This window comes from Haemorhous mexicanus, chromosome 2 (assembly GCF_027477595.1).
Source record: "Haemorhous mexicanus isolate bHaeMex1 chromosome 2, bHaeMex1.pri, whole genome shotgun sequence".
NCBI classification, from domain to species: domain Eukaryota; kingdom Metazoa; phylum Chordata; class Aves; order Passeriformes; family Fringillidae; genus Haemorhous; species Haemorhous mexicanus.
The window spans coordinates 16,515,400-16,541,080 of NC_082342.1; the positions used below are offsets into that span (position 1 = coordinate 16,515,400).

Consider the following 25,681-nt stretch of genomic DNA (forward strand, 5'->3'; position numbering starts at 1 on the left):
AGCAATAATAAATGCACTGTGCATTACACATGAGACTTTCTGACTGTCTTCATAGAAGTGTTTCATCAGTCCTGAAAAGTCCTCCATGTCTTAGAAATCCATGCTGACTTATGAGGCAGAAAATTAGTGTACTGGAGCATTGATACACCTCTAAAAAGAGCAGTCACACCAGAAGCAAGGCTGAAGTTCATCACTACAGCTCCAGAAAAAGAAGAGGAGGTCATTAAAAGTTATTTAGGGCAGGTAGTTCATGTTTTGTTTTGGATAGGAAGTTCATGTGCCTGTGGTCATCCATTTTTTATTTGTAAATCCAATGTATAATGCTTGGTTTTGTCAATTCCTCCAATCTGCTTCAGAAATTTTCCTTTAGAAATTTGTGTGGTTTAGGAAGGATGATACTTGATTTTGTTGTAGAACATTGCTAGGCACTGTGAGGATGACTCCTTAAATGATTGATGATATTTTCTAGTAATTGATATTTTTCTCCAAAAGTATTCTCCAAAGAACATCCCATATAATTTTGAACGCCTCTTTTAAAAAACTAATAAAAATATTGTTTCCATATTATCCCAAAAAACGAGGTAAAAACCTACAAAGAATTTGAAGTATGGAATTGGAAGTGTTGCCTTCTTTTACTAATTAAGCATCTTGTCTCTAAGTATTTCAGATGTGAATAAAATGCTGTTATTGCCAACACTGAACACCTCTTGCTTAATATAGAACACTTTCAGCATAAAGCCCCCCATCCCTCCCAATTACACATTTCATGGCTTTTTTGTCTTTCATCTAGGGAATCTAATTTTAGAAATGTAACAAATTAAAATGACCTTTTTCAGGTAATATGCTAAATTATTACAGGAACAATAGTCCAGCTCTTATCTACACGTGGACTATATTTATCATCATAGTGTAGTGAACTTTGGTATTATTTGTAATATGTGGGCTTTAGGGATCATGAAGTTTCTTGTTAACACTTGGGAAACACTGCTTTGATAAAGAAATGGATTGAAGAAGGACTGAATCATCAGTACAAAGGTATGTAATACAAGTGGCAGAAAGTATAATGGATGGAAACATCCACTTTTCTAGATCTTTCCCATATTTTTTTAAAGCAAAGATTTTTTTTTATTGAAAATACCCAAATATTTTCTAAATACTTCGTAAAGTTTAGCAAAGAAGCCTCCCGAACCATGCCCCTCCTCCTCCTTGAAATGTTTAGACTTAAAATTTGTATGGTGTTCATCTTCTCTCACTTCCATTTCAGTCTCGCCTCCCTTTTCAATCTCCTTACTGCTAGTTGGACCATCCTCTAGGCAGGGACAGAGCTCTCAGCAAGGACAAATACTACAAAAATTAAACAACTCTTACGTTTTTCTTGTCCGGCAGAAAATAGATAGGAAAGGAAAAGGTGTCTTTTCAGAGGCACCTTTAACGCCAGGAAATAGCTAAGCACTGTTGTGCTTTCGGGAGCGCTGCAGAGGCAGCTCTCTGGGAAGCACCGGCACAGCGCGGCCTCAGTGCCGAACGAACACGGACAGCAGAAATCCCAACTATCCCCAAGCAACACGAGTCCAGTTCCAGAAGGTCTGGGAGAGGCACTCTCAGGAATCCATTCCCGCACCTTCCATTGACAAAACTCAGGAAATTAGCGGCAGATTCATGTTTTTTGCCTCTTAGGGGGACAAGCTCTGAATGCAAGGCAGGGGAGTGTGAGGGTGTGAGGGTGTGCGCGGCTTCTAAAGTAATGTCACCATTCAAGGATGAATGACTACTGTGTGTGGGTGTCTAGCAAGTCTAGCAAGTACAGTGGAATTTTACGGCCCGTTTTTTCTCTGAACACCGCCAGCCTACGAAGGCCAAGGCTCGTATTTCGAACGAACCCCTCTGTCACAGCGCAGCCTCGCTGCGGCACCGCTGAGGTGGCACAGCGGACAAGGAACAGCCGCCAAGTCGGCCGGCAGGGGGCGGGGCCCCGCGCGGCGCAGCGCGCACGCGTGCGGCTCGCGCAGGCCCGGTCTCGCTCCGGCCCCTTCTCTCTGCCCTGCCACGTACGGGCGGCGGCGGCGGCCGTGCCCGGGGCTGGACGGGGGGGCTGCACCGGCGGGAACGGCGGAGAAGCCACAGTAAGAAAGCCGAGGCTGTTCCCGGGAGCAGCCGCTAGTGGAAGCGGCGGGAAGGAGGGAGAGAGGGGCAGGTTTGGGTTTGGGGTGAGCCGACCGCCCCCTCCTCCCGGCCCCATCGTTCCCCGGTGCCAGGGGCGACGCGGCCCCTGGCGGAGGGGCCGGGAGACCCCTCGCGTCCCCCCGGCCGCGGCTGAGGGAGGCGGAAAGCGCCCGCGGCCTCCTGGGCCCGGGGAGCGGGAGATCCCGGGATCCCTGCCTCTGCACGGCCGGGTGTTTCCCGGGTCACCCAGCCGCTTTCCTTTGGGAGCCACGAGAGCTGCCGGCTTCTCGTTGCCAGGCAGGGATTGGCTGTGATTTGTGTTCCCCTTTGGGCCGGGCCTGCCCGAATGGGAACTGGAGAAAGCCGAAAAGAGCTCTTCTCCGTTCTGCTCCCTCGCGTCACCCCCCCGCCTGTCTTGGGAATACTCATGGCTCTCTCTCGGGTGGCTTTTGGGAGGCACTCCTGTTTGCTCGTGTTTCTGTCGGCGTCACTCTAATCCTGAATCCTGTTTTGATCAGAAAAAAAAAAAAGCAGGAGTGTCTGTCCTTCCCTTGCCTGGGCAAGGCTGTTTTCCTCTGCTGCTTCGCAAAAAAGGTAGTGAAATGCAACGTGGTCATGAGACGCTGGTTTTAGAGGGGATCCTGAAGTGACTGGCCTAGATTGGGCAATCCCTGTCCACATGCACCACCTAGATTAGTGCATGATGTGAATGGAAAGTGAGCCGGGAAAGGAGGAAAAGTCTGTACCTGCAAAATGCAAGTGGTACACCAGGAAGGTTAGAAAGATGTCAGTGTGATTCTTATGGAAAGTAGTCTGTAGTCTGAAAGATGGAGACATAAATGTTTTTTGGTTGGTTGGTCCCCGCCCCAGGAAAGTAGACACTGATATTGTTAAAAAGCTCATTAGTGTGCATTCTGGATGTGTTCTCTGTAGAACTCTCTCAGTGGAGTCATCCATTCAGCTGTGTCACAGTGAGGGAAAAAGCTTTAGTGCTGTGTAATTCAGCAATTTGAGTATTTCACATTGTTTGCTGTAACAGTTGCAAGCAACTGCAGTGTTTAGAATCATTGTCTTTAAATCTGGACACCTTCAAGCAGAATGAAGAACAGCTAGACCAAAAAAAGTGCATTTATTCTGCTACCTTTTCGTAGTCAGTGATGGACATCAGGTTTCTGTGGGCTATGTGGGTAAATAAGGCATTACAGTAGCTCCTTTCCTTGCACAAAGAAATGAACGATACATTCGATCTGTTGAAAGGCCACAGGAGTTCAGCTGTGTCCACCAAAATGTGTGTTTGTTTAGGACTTAGAGATGAGGTTCAGTTCTTACTGTTAAGAACTAACAGTAAGAACTGAACTGCTAACAGTTCCTGAGTAGCATATATAGTAATGCTGAAGAAGCAAAACCAGTGCCCAGATCTAACACTTAAACAAGGTGAGGGAGTAGCTAAATGAACTCTTTGGTTTAAGCACTCTTAGATGCGTTAGACGTATTTGTCCAGTGCAGTAAACGTACCTGGAGCTGTAGCAGGTCTGGGGTGAAAAGGGTGCTATCTTCATGCCTTACTTATTTCATAAAATGTGAGTGAGGCATCAGAAAAGTAGTCACTCCCTGTTCCCCTGCTTAGTGTGTCACAGCAGTCTCTCACTGTCAGGAGCAGGCACAACCCTTTTTAAAGGGGAGCATTTTGTACCCAGGATGAGGGGAGCAGCTGTCAGCCTTTGAGAACCAGAGAGTGGCTTTGTGTCTTTTCTGGGGTTTGCTCTTCTCTCCCTTCATTCTCTATGTTCCAGTTTACTTTCATTTGAGTTGAAAGAGCAGAGCTGGAAGCCCAGCTTTATGTGAATAAAAGGGAACATACTTTTTTTCTCTGGTTGGCAGTTAATCATCCAAAAATCAGATTATGGATGTTTGAAATTGGCTGTGCATGTGAAAGAGAGGAGTTGCCAGGAGGGTACAGCCATGGGGTCAAAAGGGAGGAGCCAAGGGTGTTCCCTATTGGACTGTTCTGTATGCTAAATCATCTCTTGATCTTAGTCCTGGAAAGGATTGCATTACTGTTAAGAATTAAAAGAAAAATAAATCTTTTATCACAAAATTGGAAGTCTTGTTTGAGTTCTCTTTTAGATGAATGCAAATTCTACAATACTCAGAAGTGTAAATCTGATTGCTACATTATAGATAAAGCAAGGGCTTTTTATATTGGGTATATTCACTAAGATGTTCTAAAGTGAAAGATTGATATGGATTGTGTCATTCTAGGGAAGTGTGACTGTAAATATGTTTATTTTCTGGTGCAGCTTCCTGTTCCCTGCATTGATAGTGCATGGCGACTTATCCTAGCTCTGTCCTGAAGTGAGGTGGGAAGCCTGTCCAATAATCCAGCATCACTAAACAGACAAGGTAATGATAAATGTATATTTTTGGAAAGGAGATTGAAGGAAACCTGTAGGTCGATACTATTTTATTTTTAATGCTTAAATTAAAAAAAAATCCCAACAACCAATCAACTTGTGCAAAACCCTATGCTTTTAAATGTAATTTAGAGTTAATTAGGTTGGGTTGATGCAGTCAAGACTCCTATGTTGCAAAAGCTGAATAATGCATTAGTGAGCATTAACAATACTATAAACCTCTGAGTTTCATCACAGTGCCTCAGCAGCAAGGTGGCTGTGTTAATTGCTGGTCCCTTTTCCCGGCAGTTAGGCTGTATCCACCTACCTCTTCTTACATGTGATGAGGAGAGTGAGTTTTGTTCAATAATTGCTTGTATCTTTTTGGGCTAAACAAAGGGCTTTGCCTGAAATCTTTGCTTTGTATTCAGTTAATTACCAACACCCCCAGAAATTTAATTGTAGTCTAAAGATGGCATTATACTCCATCTTTTTAATGCAAAATATTGTCACTGAAACAGTAGAGTTAAATATATAGAGGTGCATCAAGGAGTGTATTAAAGGCTTTAGCTGAGTGTCCTGTTTCTGGTAGGAGAGAATTTTCAGTGCAGTACTTCAAAAATAGACTGACTATAGCAAAATTCATTTTTCTTGTAAGGCACTGTGTTATAACACCCTTAAAGGCAAAAGAAAAATAGCTGCATGTCTCTGAGAGTTCTTCTTGTGCAAGAGAATGAACAATGTACTTGCGTGCATGTGGCTCCAGAAATCTTGAGTTGGATACGGGCTGCCTATGTTTTAAGATCTCCAGTAATTGTATTTCAAATGTTAAGATAACTGCTTCTTTACTTGCTCCTCATTCCAGATCTATTGTTTTGGCCCTGTCCAAAACAGTGAAAACAGGAGGGGGACATTTGACTAACTACTTGGATCTCTTTTTGTGGTTTTTTTTCCCGCTCTTATTCCTTTTTTGAGTAACTTCACTGTAGTTTCAGATTTTTAAATCTGAATCTTAGTGTTTTTAAATGAGAGATGCTTAATACAAAGTGGTAATTTTTTAATTTTCTTAACTAAAACGTTAAAGATATAACAGAAGTATATGCTGTGCGTGCCAGGACACGAGATGACTTTCTTGCACTTCCTATTTAGTTGGAGCAGTTGTTCACCTCTTAAAATGCTGAGAGTAACAGACTGTTCTGATCATGTGTTGAGCCCAATGAGTAGCTAATGTGTGGGCTATCGAGCTGCTTTTAAACGTCTAAAATCTTGGTTAAAATATCTCAATCAAAGTTTTCAAAAATTAAAAAATTGTGTATCTTCCTTTCAGGAGAGGAACCCTTAGTGAGTTCTGATCATCCATGTGATAAAACCAATGTTTAGCTCTGCCCTTATTTGTTCTGAAAATAATACATGATTCAGGTTGATCCCCTTAGTGAAGCTACCTTAGAGCCTGAAATCTTTAAGATACTTGTTCTGGCGGTCTTTTCTTAAGTGGAAAAAAGCGCCATTTGTTCTTTTTCATAATGGGGGGGGGGGCATGTAAAAGTAATCAAATTAGGTGATAATGTAAAGCTTCAGAGCTGTCATCACATAACGTAAGTTATTTTAATCTATTTTCTGAAATGTTCCTAATGTTTTGCTGCTAACAGGTCTGAGGTGATAAGGAATCCACCATGAATGGGCAGCTGGACTTAAGTGGGAAGCTGATCATCAAAGCTCAGCTTGGGGAAGATATTAGGAGAATCCCTATTCATAATGAAGATATCACCTATGATGAATTGGTGCTAATGATGCAAAGAGTTTTTAGAGGAAAACTTCTGAGCAATGATGAAGTCACAATAAAATACAAAGATGAAGGTAAGGTTTAATTACTACTGTTGAGGTTTAATTGGCTACTGTTGCTCTGATACGGTTTATCAATGGATAGAAACTTTGACATTCACCTTTTAGAATTATCCAGTATCACAGGCAAATGCAAGTGATTCCTTGTGAAATCTTTTTGATCAAACAATAGAAGCTGTATTTCATTATCTCCTGTTATGCTTCTTTAACAGGATTTCCTCCATTTCTTTCCTGAAATATTTCCTCAGTTTTTCTCTCTGAAAGTGCACTTTTTGCTGTTGCAAGAAGTTGATTGCAGGTTTCTCTTAATGTTCGTCGATTTAATAATTTTCTTTGCGTTTTCAGTGGTTTTGAAGGTGTAAAGAGAATAAACATGTATGACCTAACACAAGTTCTTATAAGACTGAAAACTTGGTCCATGTGGTAGTAATTCTTGATTGTTTTTGTCCATCAGTAAAGATTAGAAAAATAATTTTAACTTGAAATAATGCATTAAAAGTTATCTTTCCTCTCTGGGACCATTTGACTCTGTTGCACATTGGTTGTTCCAAAGAAAATATTTATTGATCATTAGTGTTAAAACAAACATAACCTTAAGGACTTCCACAGAATGAGGAGCGAATGAGGAGAGCCCCATTTGAGTTGCATAGAGGCAGAAAGTTGTGATTGGAGGGCTTTTCCTCTTTGAATGTCAATGGGGCATGGATAAGTTACTTAATTTGGGACAGAGGGATGGTGTTCATAAAATGAAACTTGAAATGAAGTGATAAAATCCAAAGTCTCCTAAAGACTGATGATTATGCTGTTGCACAGTAAAAAGTGCCATGTTACTGAAGCATTCTGGTTCATTTCTCTTTATAGCCCTAGGAAACTTTAGTGCTGTCTGTGCTGCCTAAAATGTCAACTTCTGTTCATATACCTAAGCAATAAAATTTCACTTTGAATAACCCTGAGACCTTTTTTTTTAAGGTTCATGAAGTTTTTGAGATGCTACTTACCAAAATTGTAAGTAGTGTATGTTTTGGGTCTTGACCAATATTTTGGGTCTTGATCTCTAGTGAGAGGGAGCTCAGTGGATTTGTTGTTTTGTTTTCCCTCTTACCACATTTTTTTTCTTTCTGAAATGAGAAAGGTGAAAGGAGATTGGATGCATTTTCATTAGATTAAATCAAGTTAGTTACTTCGGGTTTTTTGCATTCTGACCTGTGTTTTAAATATAGTCATTTGGGGGTTTTGGTGTATACTATGTTTTATTCAAAGTAAGATAATGATGTATGATAGAGTCAGTAATTACAGTTTCATTCTTTGGTTGTCTTTCACAGTCTAGAGACTTCCTGCTTTCACTTTTAGTTTTCTTTGTCTCAGAATTGTATTTGGTTTGCGTGGCCAGGTTTTGGTAGTGAGGAGGCTACAGGGGAGGCCAAAGCCAGGCACCTCCAGGAGTCATGCCACTAGCCAAGGCTAAATCAGTCAGGCATAGTGGTAATGCCTCTGTGGTAACATATTTAAAAGGGGAAAACAAAACTTATGGCACAGATGTAGTTTTGGCTAGAGGAGAGAGGAGCAACAATGTGTGAGAGGAATAGCTCTGCAGACACCAAGGTCAGTGGAGAAGGAGGGGCAGGAAGTGCTCCAGGCAGCTGAGCAGAGATTCCCCTCCAGCCCATGCTGACCATAGTAAGGCAGAATGTGCTCATGGAGATCCATGAAAGTGCAGCCTGTGGAGGAGCCTTACCCCAGAGCAGCTGGATGCCTGAGAAGAGGCTGTGACCTGTGGGAGGCCTGTGCTGAAACAGGTTCCTGGCAGGACCCATGGAGAGAGGAGCCCATGCTCAGGCAGGTTTCCTGGTAGGACTTGTGACCCTGTGGGGGACCCATGCTTCAGCAGGCTGTTCTTGAAGGACTGCACCCAATAGAAAAGTGACCCACTCTGGAGCAGTTTCTGGAGAACTGTTGCCAGTAGGATGCACTCACATTGGAGAAGTTTGTGGAGGACTTTCCCATGGAAGGGGCCCCAGACTGGAGCAGAGGAAGAGCTCCTCTGCCTCAGCTGTGACAGAAACCATAACCTTCATTCCCTTTGCCTCTGCACCACTAGGGTAGGAAGAGATAGAGCTGGAAAGGAAGGAGGGGTTGAAAGGTGAATTACTCTGCTTTGATTTTGACTGGTAATAAATTCAGTTAATCTCCTCAAGTTGAGTCTGTTTTGCCCATGAGGGTAATTGATTTGTGATCTCTCCCTTTTCTTATCTTGTATCTTGTCCTTTGTTTTCTGTCCTGGCCACTTGTGGAAAGAAGTGATGGACTGGGCTTGGTGGGATGCCCTTGGCATCCAGCCAGGGTAACCCACCAGATAGAATGTACTACTATTCCACTGTGATTTCAGTGTGTTTTATGCTAGCTGATCATCACTGCTGTAAACTATGTGGTAACTGATCATCACTACTGTAAACAAATTAATGTTCTTGCTATCAGAATTGTGAGTCACCAAGGAAAAGATTAACAAGGCTTCAGTTAGCTTGTCATATGAGAGCTGTTACATCCTTAACTTCCTTTCAGCTAAGCTAAGATTCTTCTTTAAATCTATTTCAGTCTTTAGATGTGTTGGAATATACACATTTTAGCAATTTCTGTTTTGTTATTTATCCCTGCAGATCTGCAGGAATGCTTGTGTGGAACTGTTATGAGGAGATGCCTTAAACTGGTCTAACGATGTCCACTACTTCCGTAACCTCCATCTGTGTCTTCTCTGAATTCATACACACAGTCTTTCAGTGTTCAAAGAATGTTTCATCTACCCCTCCATATTCCTACATTATATTTAGGTTATGTGGTGCTTTTATTAAACACCAGAGGAAAGAAGCCTCAGGTTGAATGCTGCTTTGTGAAGTCAAGTTTTATATTCAAGCTTTCAAACTCCTGAGCTAAGGAAATTGCTCTGCTAGATGTGAAACAATTTCCATGCACTGTTTAAAGTTCTTGAACACACATAACCCAATGTCAGCTGAAAAACCTCAACTCCAAACAAACTAATGAGGACTGTCAGCAGTGAATTTGTATGAATCAAAGAGTAAAATTGCATCATAAACACACCGTGTAACTGAGTTACACATACTAAAAGGCCCTATGGAGCCAATAACAGGAATTTTACTTTTTTTTAAGTTATGCTTGAATTTATAACAGGGTGTAATTTGAGATTGGCCTTTTTGCTCTTGTTCTTCATTACCTTGTAAAAGAAGATTGTTTACTCATACTGCATGTATTCAAGCTGCTGTGCTAGTCAGTAATCTCTCAGCCTTTGGTAAATTTACTAGAGTGAAGGAAAACTACATTATGATGTAGTGTGTTTTTTTGATAGTGTAGGGTTTTGTGGTTTGTTTTTGTTTTTACAGAAATGGACTAAATGAGAAATAAAAGGGTGGATAAGCCTAATAGATAATGAAGCTTAGTAGATGAGGAAACAGCTGGCAGGGCTAAGGAATGAATCAGATTTCTAATGTCATGAATACATCATGGTGATGCAGCATTAATGTTGAAATACCTTGAAGACCAGTGGTTAGTTTAAGGGAGTCACTAGTTTATAGAAAGAAAAAAGTTAGAATTGGCATAGCAGAGAATGTGGTACATGGGAAATTGTAGAGAGGGAAAGCGGTGTGCCTTGTAAAAATAAGAAAGATAAATTTGTAAAATAACAAGATTAGAAAGAAAAATAATGGAAAGTCAGTTTTATTTTTCAACAGAAAATAATTAACATTGTGTAATTCTATCTGTGTCTTGGTAACAGGAATTAAACTTCATTGGCATTCCTTAAGATGGGGAGTTTTTTTGCTATATCTAATATACTTAAATTGTCAGAAACTTCAATGGCTTGATGTATACCTTACGAATCCTAGCTTATGCTTGGATAATAATTTGATGGCTGTCAATAGGAATCATAGAAGTGACTTTATGCATCTAACAAGATTCTGTAAGATTCTGTACTGAGTGCTTCTCAGCCTTTTTTTTCTGCTAACAATTTAAAATAGAAAATTGTTCATTATTCTTAATGCCTTCAACCTAAAGGTTAAAATAGGTGAGGGAGAATTAGGATGGAATGATCCCAGTTCTTTTGGGTGACATTAATCCATGTAATCATTTCTCTGTGCAGGATAGACTGTTTAGAGCATGCATCTTTGTTCAGGCAGTGAATCTGACTGTTGACTGGTATGACAGAAGAGCATCAAAGGATGGTTTGTCAGTGTTGTGGAAAGGGAGTTGCAGTGTGAGCATTGTGACCATTGAGTGCAATGTGACCGTTGAATGTGAGCAATTTGGAGTAGCAGCAGATGGCAGCAGCCAGAAATTGCAGTTTGAGAAGTTGAGCATGAGCTTTGGCCAGGAGGGCAGTGTGTCACTGGAACAGGCTGCCTGGTGGGGTTTGGAGCCCTTGCTTCTGGAGACTTTCCAGTCTCAGAGAATTCATGACTGATGCTGCTATCAACAGATGTCTTTTGAGATTGTGAAAGTGGAAACAGAACATAAAAAAAATCTTGGGAGGCAACACTATTTCTTTCAGGAAAACGTGAAAATTATTTTATATGCTATCACTTTATTAGTGTTTGTAATTTCATTTTTTTAGAAAGCACCTTCTTTGAAGACTGACAAGGACTGTGAGGTGTTATTAACAGTACTTAAGAAAGCCTTCGTTTGCAGAGGTGTAACTTGTAGTCAGGGATGACAAAATTAGAATGTAGTTCTTGAAATTCTGAGCTGTTTTCTACTTGATATCATGTGTTTTACTACTATTCATACTGAAGCATTAATTTCTTTGAAAATTTTAACAGTAACTTGGATACAGTTGCCCATGACACCAATGTGTAAGGAATTTATAAATACTCAGAATTTTTAGGAAGTAATCTGTAATGAAAAACATGTTCTTGTGTCTGTCCACAGTGCCCCCTTGCTACAGTGTTTTGTGGAGGAGTCCGGGCCGTCTGGAGTTGGCTTTGTTCCAAGATGTGTGGCATTTATCTAAACACTGTTGCTTTTCAGGGCGAAACTTCGCTAGGTTTCACCTCAGTTTTGAAACTGCTCAGGCCTGAAGCGTTCCTGCTATCCCTTGTGCCAGTACACGTTTTCCTGATAATGTTCTCTCACTCTTTCCTTTGCACTGCTTAGCTTGGGTTCATTTAAGCTATGAATAATCTGTTGAACATGTTAAACACCAGAAAATCTGTCCTGCCAAAGGCAATAGTCTTGTTTTAGTTGTGATTTTGTTGAATAAGCAAAGATGTTAATGTAGCTTTCCTTGACTCAAAAATCGTGAGAGACCAGACTTAATGGGAACTTGATATCTCTTTTGAGGATTAATATGATTAAAGGTATCAGTGCTTTGTGCATAGCCCTTTGTATCTTAAGAATAAATGATCCCATCCAGTTCTAATATAGTTCCTGGGACAGATGGCAATGCGCATTCATTAGGATCCTCTGACATGTGACATGGAAGAAATCCATGCCTAACAGCTGTGACTTCGTGTTAAAGTCCTGTTTGAGAGAAGTTTTCTTCTGACTATTTTGGCGTCTTCATGTCTTCATACTTATTTGTGTGTTAAAGCTGAGAGAGATCTTTACTCTTCACTTCTACATATGAACTTTGTTTTTCAGCAAGGGAATGATAATAGTCCTGCAATTTATGTTCTGAATATATATCTGAGGAAGTGTTCTAGGCATTTGAAATTTTATTCTGGTTTTTAAAAATTGAATTGGGTTTGGCTTGTGCCATTTATCTGACTCTTGGCTGTTCATGAACAGCACAGTTCTGGAGCCACTTGGTGTAGGCATTTCACTTATAACTGGTATCATCATTCGTCCTGGTGTTGGACGTGATGAACTCTTAGCTTTAATATTTCATCCTGTATGTAAACATGAAAGAATGATGAACTTTATGGAACATCAAAGGGCTAATGTCAGAAGACTCCCTTTTGGAGCCATTCATGCTTCTGTCTTACCTTCTGTGCACAATTTCTCTGCACACTGATTCTTGTGCTAAAATAATAAACATTTTTTTCTAGTGAATTCACAATCAAATAGTAAAGTTATTTTTGAGTAATGAAAGAACACTTCTGTCCTGATGTGAAGCTCAGTAGTCATAGGCTGTGATTTTAATGTAACTTCTTGTTCTTTTCAGATGGAGATCTTATAACAATTTTTGATAGCTCAGATCTCTCCTTTGCAATTCAGTGCAGTAGGATACTTAAGCTGACATTGTTTGGTAAGTATAGAATACTGTGTTTTTCGATTTCTTTTAAATGATATTTATTAACATTCAGGCAGTGGACTTCACTGAGAGTTACAAAATACTTTGTCACCTCAGAAGGTGAAGAAAATGCAATCAGTAAGTTGGCACTGCTGAGTTAATACATAATACGTTTTCTCGATGTTTTTCATGAGACTTCCATACTTATTGGAAATGGAAACTACTGCTTTTTTACACTTGCTTAAAGTGTAAAAAGCATGAAAGTGTTTGGCATGTGTGCATATACATGTGATCGATCAGTGGTTTTTTCTTCCTTAGTGCCCTTTTCCATGTTCTCTTCCACTCTAGCATTTTTGTGGGGTTTTCTTCACAGGTGCACGAGAATTCGAAGCTGACATCACATAGTGGTACACTGCTCCAAACTAGCGTTAGTTGCTTGGAGTTGAATAGATGTTAACGTTTATCCTTTAGCCTTTGGGCAAAAGTTCTTTTTCAAACTACCATAGGTAACTTAGCATGTAGTTCCAAGCCTTGAACTTGGACACTGACCTTATTTATGAATTGCAGTAGTGTTGTGTAGACTGCGTTAGTTCTCAAGGGACACTTTCCAGAACCACTGCATCATTCAGGGTATATTCAGGGAAATGAGTAAACAATGCAGACACTTACTGTGGGCTTTGATACTTTTTAACTTTTTCTGAACTGAGATTATATTGAAGGAGCAGTAAGCTCTAGAATGAGCTTGGTCTGTGTGGACTAAACTTTGTCACTTCAGACTTGGCAAAGGATGATGATGCTACAAGCAAGTAAAAGTTGGAATTTTTTGGTCATCTTAAACTGGATGTTACTACAGTCTAAAGTTTTTCTAATTGCTGTTTTGCAGTGAATGGCCAACCGAGACCCCTAGAATCTAACCAGGTGAAGTACCTGCGCCGAGAGCTGATAGAACTTCGCAATAAAGTCAATCGTTTACTGGACTGTTTAGAACCGCCAGCGGAACCAGGGCTGTCCACTAATCTGCCTGAGAGTGGTAGGCAGCCTGGCAAAGAGTTTTTTGCTTTGATTTGCAGAGTGGTGTGCTGTTTAACAAAGTGAAATATGGATCATTTTTAATTGTTGCTTGATGGCCCAGAACTTAATTTTTAATGCTTTAGTTATTTCAGAGACAGAGTTTTTGTTCAGTGTATCTGGAGTAAAGCCCTTAACTAATTAGGAATGAAACTTCAGAATCCGAGGTTTTGTTGCAATGTACGAAAACACTGTAACTAACACCTGTGAACTCCAGCAATGTCTTTTGAGGGCTTTTAGCCAAATTAATAGTTCGTTGTTGCTGAAGAGTTCTTGCTTGCAGTTGAGTAGTCCCTCTGCTTACTTTGGGCTAGCTCTGGTGCTTATCTTGTGTTGCTAAGCAAGTTTGATTCACTAAAACACTAAGAAGTGAATTCAGCAAAAATTATATCCACTTTTTTTGCCAGGTTAGGAAATTGAATCCACACATTTTGCGCTCAGACCAGCATCAGAGCTGTCTCAGGGTAAGCAGCACGAGGGTGCAGGTAGGGGTGGGAAAGGAATTTTGCGGGAGGGCAAAATGGGAAAGAAAGTCTTATTCTCACAGTTTTGAGGTATTGATCTCCTAGCTTCAGGCAGTTGTACTGCAAATATTGTATATCTCTGTGCTTAACTACAGAGTTAGGTAAGCTGGACATAGAAAATAATGACACAAAGCCAATGAAGTACTGTGCTCTGAGTAAAGAGGTGAACCGATAACACCAGCCTGCCTTTTAGGAAATGTTGCTTTTGTATTTGCACTTGGAAATTTTACTGCTTTTGTTGCTTAAAAAAAAAATCCCAGCCCTGTTCCTACAATACATGTAATCAGTAATTTCAGTGGAATACAATGGATTCTGGTTACAAACTATTTGGAAGGAGGTTAGAGTGATGATCTAAAACTGTAAACAAAACTAGCCAGTCTGTATCTCTCTGTAGTTGTTTGCTTTTAACAGAAAATTTATCACTATTAGGTAAGGCATTTCTGAGCAGTTCAGCTACATGTATATTGCAAAGATCTCAACTTTACCTGTCAGCTTAGGAAAGATTAGTGGAGAAAGGTAGAGTACAAACCAGAAACTGCAGATGATAAAACACCATAATAAGTTGGAACTATGCTGTATGTTTTCCTAATTTTGGATTCTTTGTGGCCAATTCATTTGTTTGAAGCAGGAACTTTGTGCCTCTGAATTTCAGAACTCATGATGTATGATATTGGTAGTCCACAGTGGTAGTGTATCTTTAAGTAACTGGAAAGAAACCCAAGCTTTGTAATCCATCCCAGTTTGAGATTGATCAGTGATTCTTCACTGCTATCCTAACATGCACATTCCAGCAGTTAAATTTATAAAGCCCCCCAGCTGTGCGGTGTTGCGATTGCTGCAGTGCAGTGTGTGTGTGTGTGTGTGTGTGTGCTGGTGTTTCAGTTCTGGAGAGCTGGTAACCGGGCGTTTTGCTTTGTAGATGCTGTAGATGGTAGGGACGAAAAGCCTGCTCCTGCTGACGCTAATGTTAAGCCATCCACTCAAGTTATAGCAGCGAGCATGTCTGCATTCGATCCGCTAAAGAACCAGGATGAAATCAGCAAGAATGTCATGTCAGCCTTTGGCTTGACAGATGATCAGGTGTCAGGTAAGGATGTGGCTGGTGAAAAGGAAAGCTAAACCTGTTCATAATCAATTGCTCCAGTTTTGATTTGTCACAAAGCATTTGTATGTTGGTTGTATTAAGCCATGTTCTGTGTTCACTATGTCTTTTCAGAATTCTAAAACTTGTTATGTTAAGGTGTTGTGTCTGTGTGCTAACTTTTGTATACAAATTATTGAAATTCTGCTGTTGATTTTTAGCATTGTGTTTTAGCTTGGAGTACAAAATGTCTTCATTTTTTTAAAATTTGAATTACTTAAAGCTATTGTGTGGTCTAACTTAACTGGTATCTGCCAGTTATAGTAGAAGTCACTGCTCTCTGCTTTAAGGTTTGATCTTGCAGTTCATGTTCTTGGCTTGTGCTTTTGCTGTTTCGATCATTCAGAATGTGTTGCATGATCCCACCTTTTCTCTGTTTCATTTTAGAAATAAATAGAATCAACATTTTCACTGTTAACAGAAAGGAATAACATAGTTTTCTGAATTATATTTATTTTTGAAGAGCTGAAGGACTGCTGGCCTATTTAGTAATAGAATTCTAAGCATACGAAAACTCACTGTACTAAATGAATGCTGTCAACTTGAGACAGGATAACTGAATGTGATAAGGAGTGTGATGCAGAACTTAGGGAAGTGATTTTACACAGAACCTGTGCAGCCCTGGCAAGGTTTAGTGGTTCACTGAAACGTGAGAATGGACTTGCTGTTAGCTAACAGGATTTGCTGTGTGCTTTCATCTGTAGAGCTAGTGAGTTTATATGATGTGTGAAGTAATGATACAGATGAGCAAACCAGTAGGAACTGGAGGTTGTTCCTCCAGTATGCCAGCCATGGCAAAAGTGGGGAGTAAAAGTAATAGATAAGCACTGTGTGATTGTGACTGTGCAGCATCGAAAGTTGTGTACCCACAGACAGTGGTTGACTTCAATAAGAAGTACAGGTCTGTGGACCAGGACTATTGTGTGATCTCTTCCTCCTTGGCACATTTTGGGTATTGTCACAGCATGGTCCTTTCACAAACCAGATGGTACTTGAAAACTCGCAGTGGGCTGTCTGAACAAATAAGCAATAGCAAGTGAAGCACAACTGGCAGAAAATTTGAGTTATTTTTTGAATGAGTGGTTTTGATCAGTGATATTTCAATATTTGTGTTTCCATAATTCTTCTGAGAGAGGGAAATTACTTGACCGTTCTTTGAATGTACAAAGAACTCCACAGAGGACCATTTAAGCAGGGTATAAGAAATCCCATTTCTAAAGCTGTAGTCTTGCAGTTATGTATATAAATGCAAATCAAGTACTAGGCAGATTTAATTGAACTTTCCCCTAATAAGGTTAACATGAAAGCACAATCAGGGACTTGTTGGATGCATATTTATATTGTGTAAATACAACTATCTTAAAATTGCAGATGTATTGGCAGCAGTTCTAGTACTTGTGCTTAACTTAAAGTGTGTATTTGAAAGTAGCATTCATACAGCTGGAAAGATCTAGGTTTAAACTCCCTTGTTTCTAACAAAATATTTTGCATTAAATTGTTGTATTTATATTTGTTCACATATGTGTTTCAGAACTTCTTACTAATGTAGAGAAAACTTGAGTTCCCAGTTTCCATGCTGTCTTTGTGTGTCAGCTGGAATATTTTCAGAATTAGCAGAGCAGACAATTGCTTTTAGACTAAAGCCTGCCATATCCTGTCTGGGAGTGTGATTTTAACACCTCTTTGGAGGTTTTCTGTTCACATGCTATTTGACTATCAGTGAAACACTTTGTGGCCTGGTCCATGTGTTTCACAGCAAGACACTAATCCATTTTGATAGCTCCATGCAACCTTTTACCTTTCCTCCAGATAAGAAAAAATAGGTAAGCACATGTTTTGTCCAAACGTGGCAGCTCCTCAGTGTGTGTGTGCGTGTGTGTGTGTGTATGTGCAAGGTTAACACTTGAAGCTATTGAAAAAATATGCTGTCATGAAGGGTTTTATCTCACAAATGAGTCAAGTTCCTCAGAAGAATGAAATCTGAGTGACCTAGAGATAGGTGGAAAATTCTGCCCCCTCCCCAGTATTTTCAAGTGAAAGTTTAGGTGTGCAAATATACACTTAGTTTTAGCTTGGGTATGACACACATGTAAATCTGAAGTGGAAAAAAATGTTTAAAACATTGCGAGGGAGGGATCTTGTATTAGAATTTTTTAATTCCAACTTGGTGTTCATTTCACATACTATATTTTGTTCTTGCTCCTCTAGGACCACCCAGTGCCCCTGCAGAGGAGCGATCAGGAACGCCAGACAGCATCGCTTCCTCCTCTTCTGCAGCCCATCCCCCTGGGGTCCAGGCACAGCAGGCACCCTACCCCAGCACACAGCCACAGACGGGGCAGGTGGAAGGTAAGCAGGATGCTTTTCTACTGTCCAGGATGTGAAGGATGTTGTCTGATTCTGCCTTGAATTAGCAGACCCAAAGTGGATACCAAACTGCAAATGTGTGCTCCTAGGCAGAACAGCTTTTGTCCTTGCTGCCCATGCTGGTCCCTACAGAAACAGCAGGTGGAGCAGTGGCTCTGTTTGAAAGGGCGGGTGGTGTGACATGAGAGAATTTTCATGGTACTGTTTTCTGCTTGCATCTGTGCTCTTGTCATACACTGTGTGTTGTGTCAAGCTTTCACTCAACTCACAGTTTGTGAACTTGTCAACTATGTATTAAAACTCTTGTTTACTCACCATTTCTATTCAACAGACTGGAGCTAGTATTTCATTGCTTCCTTTTTGTGTATGGCTCTGTGCTAGTCGAGTTAAACCCTGTAACCATCTTAAATGCATGGTAGTTCCTTATAACTCCTGAGAGCTCAGCTGGCTCTCCTTTAAAGTTAAGCTCTTAACTCTGGTATTCAGATTTGTTTGCACTATGCCCTTTAAAAAGTTATTTAACTTCTCAGAATTTATGTATTCTGAGGTTTCCTACATTTGGGCATCATTTCTTCTGGTGCTATTTTCTAAGTGTGCTGAGCCTTCAGACCTTCACACTTCTGGATTAAACTGTCTGTGAAATAACCTGCTTTGTTACTTCTTCCTCCATATGAAGAATAATACAAAATTGTTTCTGTGTAGGCACAAGTGAGAGTCCCTTTACTGATGCTCAGACTAGTGTGAGATAGTGAGCACAGTATCCACAGTCACTTGGATTGTCTTGCCTGAGGGGAAAAAGTAACATTTTGATCGAGCACAGCATTTGAACAGCTGGTACTTATATATAATATTTAAAGAGGTATGAATACTGCTGGTTGAAGTGGAGCTTATGAAGCACTTATTTTGCTGCTTTCAGCCTTTTCTTGCTCATTAGTCAAGTGTTGTAACATAGCAAGAAACATCTTTGTAGCTTAAAGACTGAGCAGTTTGGTGTTTATGTATGAAAGTTACTTTTGCAAAAAAGGGCTCCAGGTTCTTCTGTTGGCAGCCAGAAAACTTAATGTTCAGAAACCGTATTCTCAGCTACTCAACTTGCATTTTGTGAGCGTAATTTTTTTACCTGAGTTTAATACAGTAAGGTAAGAAATTTTAAGTGTTGCAGTTAAACTGGAGCTGAAACAAAGAAGTGAAGCACTTAAAAGCACTAGCAACACTAGCTTGGAATCCTGTATGGCTGCTAACACCAGGGAAAGGGAAAAGTATTTGTTTCAGTAAAACTCATCTTACTTGGGGTGAATATGTTATCTAGGGTCATGTATCAGAGTAGATGTGTGATTTTTCTAAACTTGGGTCAAGGAAAGTATAGTAGCAACAAGTACTAATTATAAAGGGTTTGATCTGTAGTTTTATGTAGTTTTTATTATTGCTACTGCAATCTTTTAAGTATTGATTATATTTTCTTCACTCTGTGGTTCAGTCTTTGGGAAGAGATCAGAAGTAACTTTTGTCCTTGTTCATTAGAAATTAGAGATACATTGCTTATGCTGTGCGTATGTATGTGGTAAACAGCAGTCTCTCAACAAAGCTGGTAATGTAAGTGCAATTATCAATTTTATTCCAAAGTGTTCAAAGACTTTTCTTTGAAACGTGGTGTAGTTTTCTATACTTCACTGAGGTTTGATAGCACCTCAGTCCAGTGGTAATTTGGGGGCTTGTGCTGTCCCCATGGAGCCATAACCCAGCCAGAACTTTGGATAGGTTTTGATTGGTAGGTTTTCAAGAGGATGGACTCACATAAATGGCACTGCTGGTGAACAGCAGGTTCTGTTAGAAACTGGTTTAGAAACTGGTTTGAAATTATTAGTTCACTTCATTAAAAACCCAAAACTCCCCAAGCTCTGCTTCCCCCACACTTTCCCAGTATTTTGAAGGTATAAGTAAACTGGTGATGGCAATCATGTGTCAGTCATTCTGGTGTATCAGGGTTTATTTAATAATGGCTTTCTCTGCCAGTAAATGCTGTGATGATTATGATTGGTTATTAGGTTGTTATGTGTGAATATCAAGTCACCTCACTTCTGTGTGCTGATACTACTGAAGGGCTGCCTCCCTTGAGAAGTTTTCAGCATTCACTAATTTGAATTAAATCAGTCCAGCAAAGATGTTCTAGTACAGTGCTGTGTCTTGTGGCCTCTGCTTTTCTGTCACTAAGTTCAGTCCTGAGCACACACAAGAAACAATTATATACAGATGTGGATGTTTTTTTAGTCTTTGCTGAAATACATGTGAAATCTCGGTCCCAGAAGCACTTCATGATCTTCTAGGGAAAAGAATGTTGTGTGAATATGTGTAAATGGTCTGTATTCTGAATCAGACTAAAAGTCTTTTTCAGTGCACGGGAACAATGGTAAATGCTTGGCAGACCTTTCACTGCAATAAGCACTGCTAAGTACAAAACCAGACATCAATGCTGTAGCTCATCTAGTTTTTTTAAAAAAATACAGGGAAAGAAAAGACACTGTGTCTGAGGACCCAGAGTATCCCTGCCTTTGTTCATGGCTGTAAATTAAGAATGTTTTCTTAAATGGCACTGGAACACCTCTCTGTTCCTCACTAACACCTCAGCCCTGGAGAAGACAGCAAGCCTTCTCAGAAACCTTTGGTAAAACTCCATGCTGTTTCTTTGGTGTATCCCTTTACCTGGGATTTCCAGCAGGTGCCAGTGTGGTCTCTCTGTTAGCCTGTGGGGAGCTATCCCAAGATAGGCAGCCTGCTGGTTATTCTTCCAGAACTTCCCCATGTCAAATGAGCTTCAGAAAGAGAACTGAGTTTCTAATTCTTACTTATTAAGCTAACAGGCTTCAATTCTTTTCAAGCCTTGTGTTTTGCACTCTCATTGTCCCACAATAATTGCACACCAAATAATATTTTAAGTGACTGCATCAGTATAAAGTATTCCAAACACCTTAGTGTGAATATAAAATACTGTTACTTTCAGCTGCAAGTAATATAGATAAAAATAAAAATAAGGAGTTACTTTAAATCAGTGTGGATAGGGGTCTGTCTGGGAGAACTTGGTCGAGAGTCGAGTTGCTGTTGTCTCTGTGCAGCTCCAAACATAGAGTTTACAGTCTATTTATACAGTCTGCTGATCTTTGCAGAATGAATAATAGTACAGTAACACTTCATAATAGTAAAGTTTCCATGTCTGCTTCAGTTCAGCTAAGCTTTAGTTTTGGCAGATAATTGATTTTGTTCTTTGACTGTGACTTTCTAGATTGAAAAACAGCAGAAGCATAAAGCCTCAACAGGACCCATAGGTTGTGTAAACAAATATTCTGCCTCTTCTGGCCAAGAAATTGAAAACAGTGAATATAGGAAAAATAAGCATTGACTTGGACTACCAAGCTTAAGAATATATGGTTTTATTTTTGGGTTGGGTGTATACTGCTGGGTTTCTTAAGAAAACTTGGCAATGCTAGGAGAAGGATGTCTTATCTGGAAAATGTGGTCAGCATAAATAATGTACCACTTGCTTACAGTACTTGGTTGCAGAAATGGTCTTAAAAAGCTAATCTAAACAGACAATCTGAGGACATGTTTAACTTTTGAAGTACTTTAATTTACAGTGTAAGTTCTGGAGCAGTTATGAAGATGTTTAAAGATTCCTGGTTTGTTACCCACCAGAGTAGTGCTAACTAAGGTGCATAGATTCTGGCAGCCTCTGAAAATGTGCAATAGTAAGCCTACATAACTCTTTAGATAAACTTCATTTAGTCAGAACAGCATGTTTCAGAAACTAAAATCTGGACTTTGATGTCACTGGGTTTGTTTCTGTGATGTTGAACTGTCAGGGTATCGTTCACTGTAATGCACCAGGGTACTGGGCTTCAACGAAATGCGTTTTTAATCCCTAGGTCAGATGTATCAGCAGTACCAGCAGCCTGGTTACCCTGCTCAGCAGCCGCAGGCTCAGCCCCAGCAGCAGTACGGCGTGCAGTACCCAGGTAAGCAGCTCTGCAGCAGCAGCTCCTGCAGTGCCCGACCCTATCAAGCTTCAGTTCCTGACTCTGTGGGGCAGGTCAGGGTGCTGAGCTGCCCAGGTGCCTGTGTTCCTTGTGGGAACTGGCACAATTCAGAAATTGCCAGGAAGAGAGTGCTGTAGCTGTTTAAATTGTTAATATGTAGTCAGAGTTCAGTTCTGCTTGATTGTGGACCAAAGGCAGACCTTGTTGCTAATCAGCAGAATGCCTTGTTAGAAAGGTAGGCAAAATGAATCACCTGAAGGGTGAGCAGCCTTCAGGATTATATTCTGCAGTCCTGGGATTCTAGTAAGTGACTAAACATCCCAATTTAGCTTCCTTAAAGATGTCTGAAGATGGCCCCTATTTCTTGCATCTAGAATGATCTCCGTGTCCAAAATTTAGTGGTGCAAACACTGTAGTTGTCATTCAGTAAATCCTTGGCTAATAGACATACTGTGAATCCCAGAGAAACGTTCAAGTGATAGTTTTTCTTTTTTAGTTTTTGGTTTTGCTGATACCTTAAGTAAAGGTGGCAATAGACTTTCAGCAGTAGAGGTGTATGTGCAATGAACTATGAAAAGCTGGCTTTGGTGTATACCCAAAATAAACCTCACCTCGGAACTTTCAGTTCCTTTAGGAGCAGCTGGCATTTATGAATGCATTGTATATGCTAGGAATGATAATCCAGATGAAGTTTAGATATGAACCTGTTAGAGTAGATTCTGTAACAAATTGCATTTTGCTTAACAATTTTAGAAAATGATACAAAGCATTTATCATTCCTTGTTTTAAAAAATCCTCCTTAAACTAAACAAAGGACTCCCATTAAGTGACTCAGAGCCAGTGTGACCTTTTCTTGGTGCACAGTGGGAGTGCATCACTTTTTATATAGATGAGAAGATTTGCAGAGCTCACGAAGAAATTCCATGCTTAGCTTGGATAAGAACCCTAGAATACTTGTTGGACTAAAGGTTTGTGCCTCAGACCTTGTTCCTGTGCACTGTGTGAGAGCTCGTTGGTTTGAGTGTGTAAATGGAATCTTGTTCTCTGCAGATTTCTCCCCACATTTGTAATTTGAATACAGAAGCAGATGTACTGAGGTATCATTTCACAAGTAGCAAGTCTGTTGGAAGTAGAAGGGTCTGTCTGACACTCTAGGCTTAAAAACTGAGTGGGGAAACAAAGGAATTGCAATTTGCTTTCTGGACATATCCTACCATTGTCTAATCCATTATTTTACTGATATTCCTGTGAAAACTAGTGCAGTGTGAGCTTTGCTTTCCAACATGATCAAGTATAAATGAAATGCCACCAGAAACTTACTGGGCACCTCTGTTTGTCGTAACTAAGTTCACAATTAATCTTCAGAAATAGAGTTTGCTTTGAGGACTTCTTGACAGCAGCCTTTGGAGATGTTGAGTCATAGGATCTTTTTGTTTGTGTTGCTTTAGTTCTCATGAGTATTGTCTCCTTTCAAACCCATGTTTCCCCAAGAGCAGGATACCTTCCCACTCTTGTAAATCTACTAGGCAACAGTGGCTATTTATACATGGGTGTAAAAATGGACCCTTCAGAGGTTTCTCTCATGAGTAAATTTTGATCCCAGTTTCAAGGTGAGTTTACTGCAGTGCATTCTTACCCTTACTCTTTCCATTTAGGGCTGTGCACTTTTAATAATTTGTGTGTCTGGTGTTTAATGCTGACAGGATTCCAGTCACTGGAGAGGTTTCATTGCAAGTAGCTGCAGGTGTGTTGGATAAAAGTAGCTATTTCTTCATGAAAGGACTTTGTTCCATTTTAAAATTTCTGAGAAGAGAAATTCCTTTTGGAAGCAAGTGTTGTACAGAAAAATCAAATTTGGGACATGAGTAAATGGAAGCACTTTTGTGCTAAAGTGTTCTGTTCTATGTAACCTTTGCATAATTAACACTAAGGAACTGAAAACACCTATGATTTCACCAATTATTTTTTTAAATATAAAATCCTGAGAGTATTGTCAAGACAGTTTAATTTGGAGGTTTTATTTGGGAAAAGGATTGAATTTTGCCTCATTTGCCAATGAAGACTTTATTTTTTTTTTTTGTATGAAATTAAGGAAAAGACTACTTGCCTTTTTTTTTCTTTATTTCTTGTCAGTCACAGGAAAACTGTTATATAGTAACTGTTGTCAGTGTGCTGTGCTGCCACGGTGTGCACCAAAACCCCGGCCGTGCGCTTATGTGAAAGGCAGGAAAACTCGCAGTTCACGCTTGGTTTGCCTTTTCTGTGCTTCCTGCATCGTTTTGCGTTTGTCGCTGTGGACATTAGGAACTAAAGGTCTTTCTGCAGGCACCCAGGGTTCCTTAGTGTCTCTCACCCCACCTTGCTCTCTGCCTTTCCAGCAGGCTACAGCCAGCAGCAGCCCCCGTCGCAGCAAGCCCAGCAGTTCCCGGCCTACAGCCAGGCGGCTGCCCCGGCCCCGGCCGCCGCCTTCCCGGGGCAGGCGCAGCAGCTGCCGGCGCAGCAGCCGCCGCAGTACCCGGCGGGCAGCTTCCCCCCGCAGCCCTACACCACGCAGGCCTCCCAGCCCGCCGCCTACAGCGGCTCCCAGGCGGCCCCGGGCACCTTCCAGCCGCGGCCCGGCTTCACCCCCCCGCCCGGCAGCACCATGACCCCCCCGCCCAGCGGGCCCAACCCCTACGCCCGCAGCCGTCCCCCTTTCGGGCCGCAGGGTTACACCCAGCCCGGGCCCGGCTACCGCTAAGGAGGTGCCCCGAAGACGGCGTCTGACACGTGCGACTCCATCCCGACAGACTCCAGAATTTTTAATTGAGATTCCAGAACTGTAATGAGGCAAAACTATAGCTGTTAATTAAATTCTGCTGGGGGGAGGGAAATTACCAAATCTTTCCTGCTTTAAATTGTATTCGCTTCCTAGTTTAATATGGGGCTGGGTGGTTTTTGGAAAACACTACTTAAATGTCTGTAAAGTGATTGACATTCTAGCTTGCCTTGTCTGAAGGATATGAAGATACTAGTTGGAAGTTTAGCCCACTTATCAGGCTTGTTTTTACTAATACCATGATGTACTAAATTAGATTAATTCTGGAGGTCAAACTAGATATGATGTATTATAAATTGTAATGTTCACATGGAAAAACTAATAAAACTCCTGAATCTATTACATGCCTGATCTTGATTTTAGAAGTTAGGTAATACTGAACGAGACGACTGTGCTAAAACCAGTGTGCATGCTGGGTGCAAAGACGTCGTGGTGAAGAGCAGTGGTGCTGGGGTCTGCAGGAGGAGAGGCAGATTACTGGGTGTGTAAATGGAGAGGTGCTGGGGCTGCAGGTGGCTTTCACAGAGATTTCACAGTTTTGTGCTGTCTGCTGTCATTAATTGTCAAGTGACTCTTTTACCAAATGGTTAGAAACCAATCCATAAAATTTTAAAGCCTCTTACCAGTTTTGCTTTAACAAGGTCGGGGAGAGTATTCGTTTATTTCTTGAAAATTTAAACCAAATGGGTAACTTTAAAAAAGAGCTCTTAAAAAAACCCCAACTTTCCACAGGTCCTTTGCCACCCAGAAGAACTTGGGAGTGCAATCCAGTTTTGAGCCAAGAAAAAGCAGATCAAGGGCTGTAATGGAGTCAATAGACCACATTACAGCAGAGGGCAAAACATTCTCCCAGTTAATATTTTCCATTTTGCAGATTCTAGGAATATGTAAAACTAAGCGGAGAATAAAAAAAATGAGCTGAAGCAAGCTGCTTGTGCTCTCCTAAAGACAAATTAGGAAGTTGAGTGAAAATATTCCTACCTTCAGCATCCTTAAATAGTGTTGTGCCCACAGCTACTCAGTAAGCTGTGGCTGTACCTCCTCCCATTTCTGCTCTCAGACCTAACAAACCCTGTGTTCATCAGACCATTTAACAGGGGCT

At 40.7% G+C, this 25,681-nt stretch overlaps 1 protein-coding gene across 4 annotated transcripts; it reads left to right on the forward strand.

Moving 5' to 3' along the window:
• Nucleotides 1–1,964: 1,964 nt before the first annotated feature.
• Nucleotides 1,965–24,918, forward strand: TFG (trafficking from ER to golgi regulator). Of its 4 annotated transcripts, none has more exons than XM_059836626.1 (9): nucleotides 1,965–2,123; nucleotides 4,464–4,566; nucleotides 6,206–6,413; nucleotides 12,565–12,648; nucleotides 13,517–13,663; nucleotides 15,145–15,312; nucleotides 17,575–17,715; nucleotides 21,651–21,740; nucleotides 24,140–24,918. In XM_059836626.1, exons 3-9 carry the CDS (start codon nucleotides 6,230–6,232, stop codon nucleotides 24,499–24,501), a joined length of 1,176 nt encoding a protein of 391 aa, XP_059692609.1. In that variant the 5' UTR covers nucleotides 1,965–2,123; nucleotides 4,464–4,566; nucleotides 6,206–6,229; the 3' UTR covers nucleotides 24,502–24,918. The 4 variants fall into 4 exon arrangements, with proteins under 4 accessions (XP_059692609.1, XP_059692614.1, XP_059692620.1 ...); XM_059836631.1 differs by having other exon boundaries at nucleotides 24,143–24,918; XM_059836637.1 differs by lacking the exon at nucleotides 21,651–21,740.
• The last annotated feature ends 763 nt before the right edge of the window (nucleotides 24,919–25,681 follow it).

Bases quoted from the DNA above. Each gene is read 5' to 3' on its own strand.
- TFG (XM_059836626.1), top strand. From the start codon at position 6,230: ATGAATGGGCAGCTGGACTTAAGTGGGAAGCTGATCATCAAAGCTCAG. The intron at 15,313-17,574 runs GTAAGGATGTGG...TTGCTCCTCTAG, and splicing joins GACAGATGATCAGGTGTCAG to GACCACCCAGTGCCCCTGCA. The intron at 21,741-24,139 runs GTAAGCAGCTCT...CTGCCTTTCCAG, and splicing joins GTACGGCGTGCAGTACCCAG to CAGGCTACAGCCAGCAGCAG.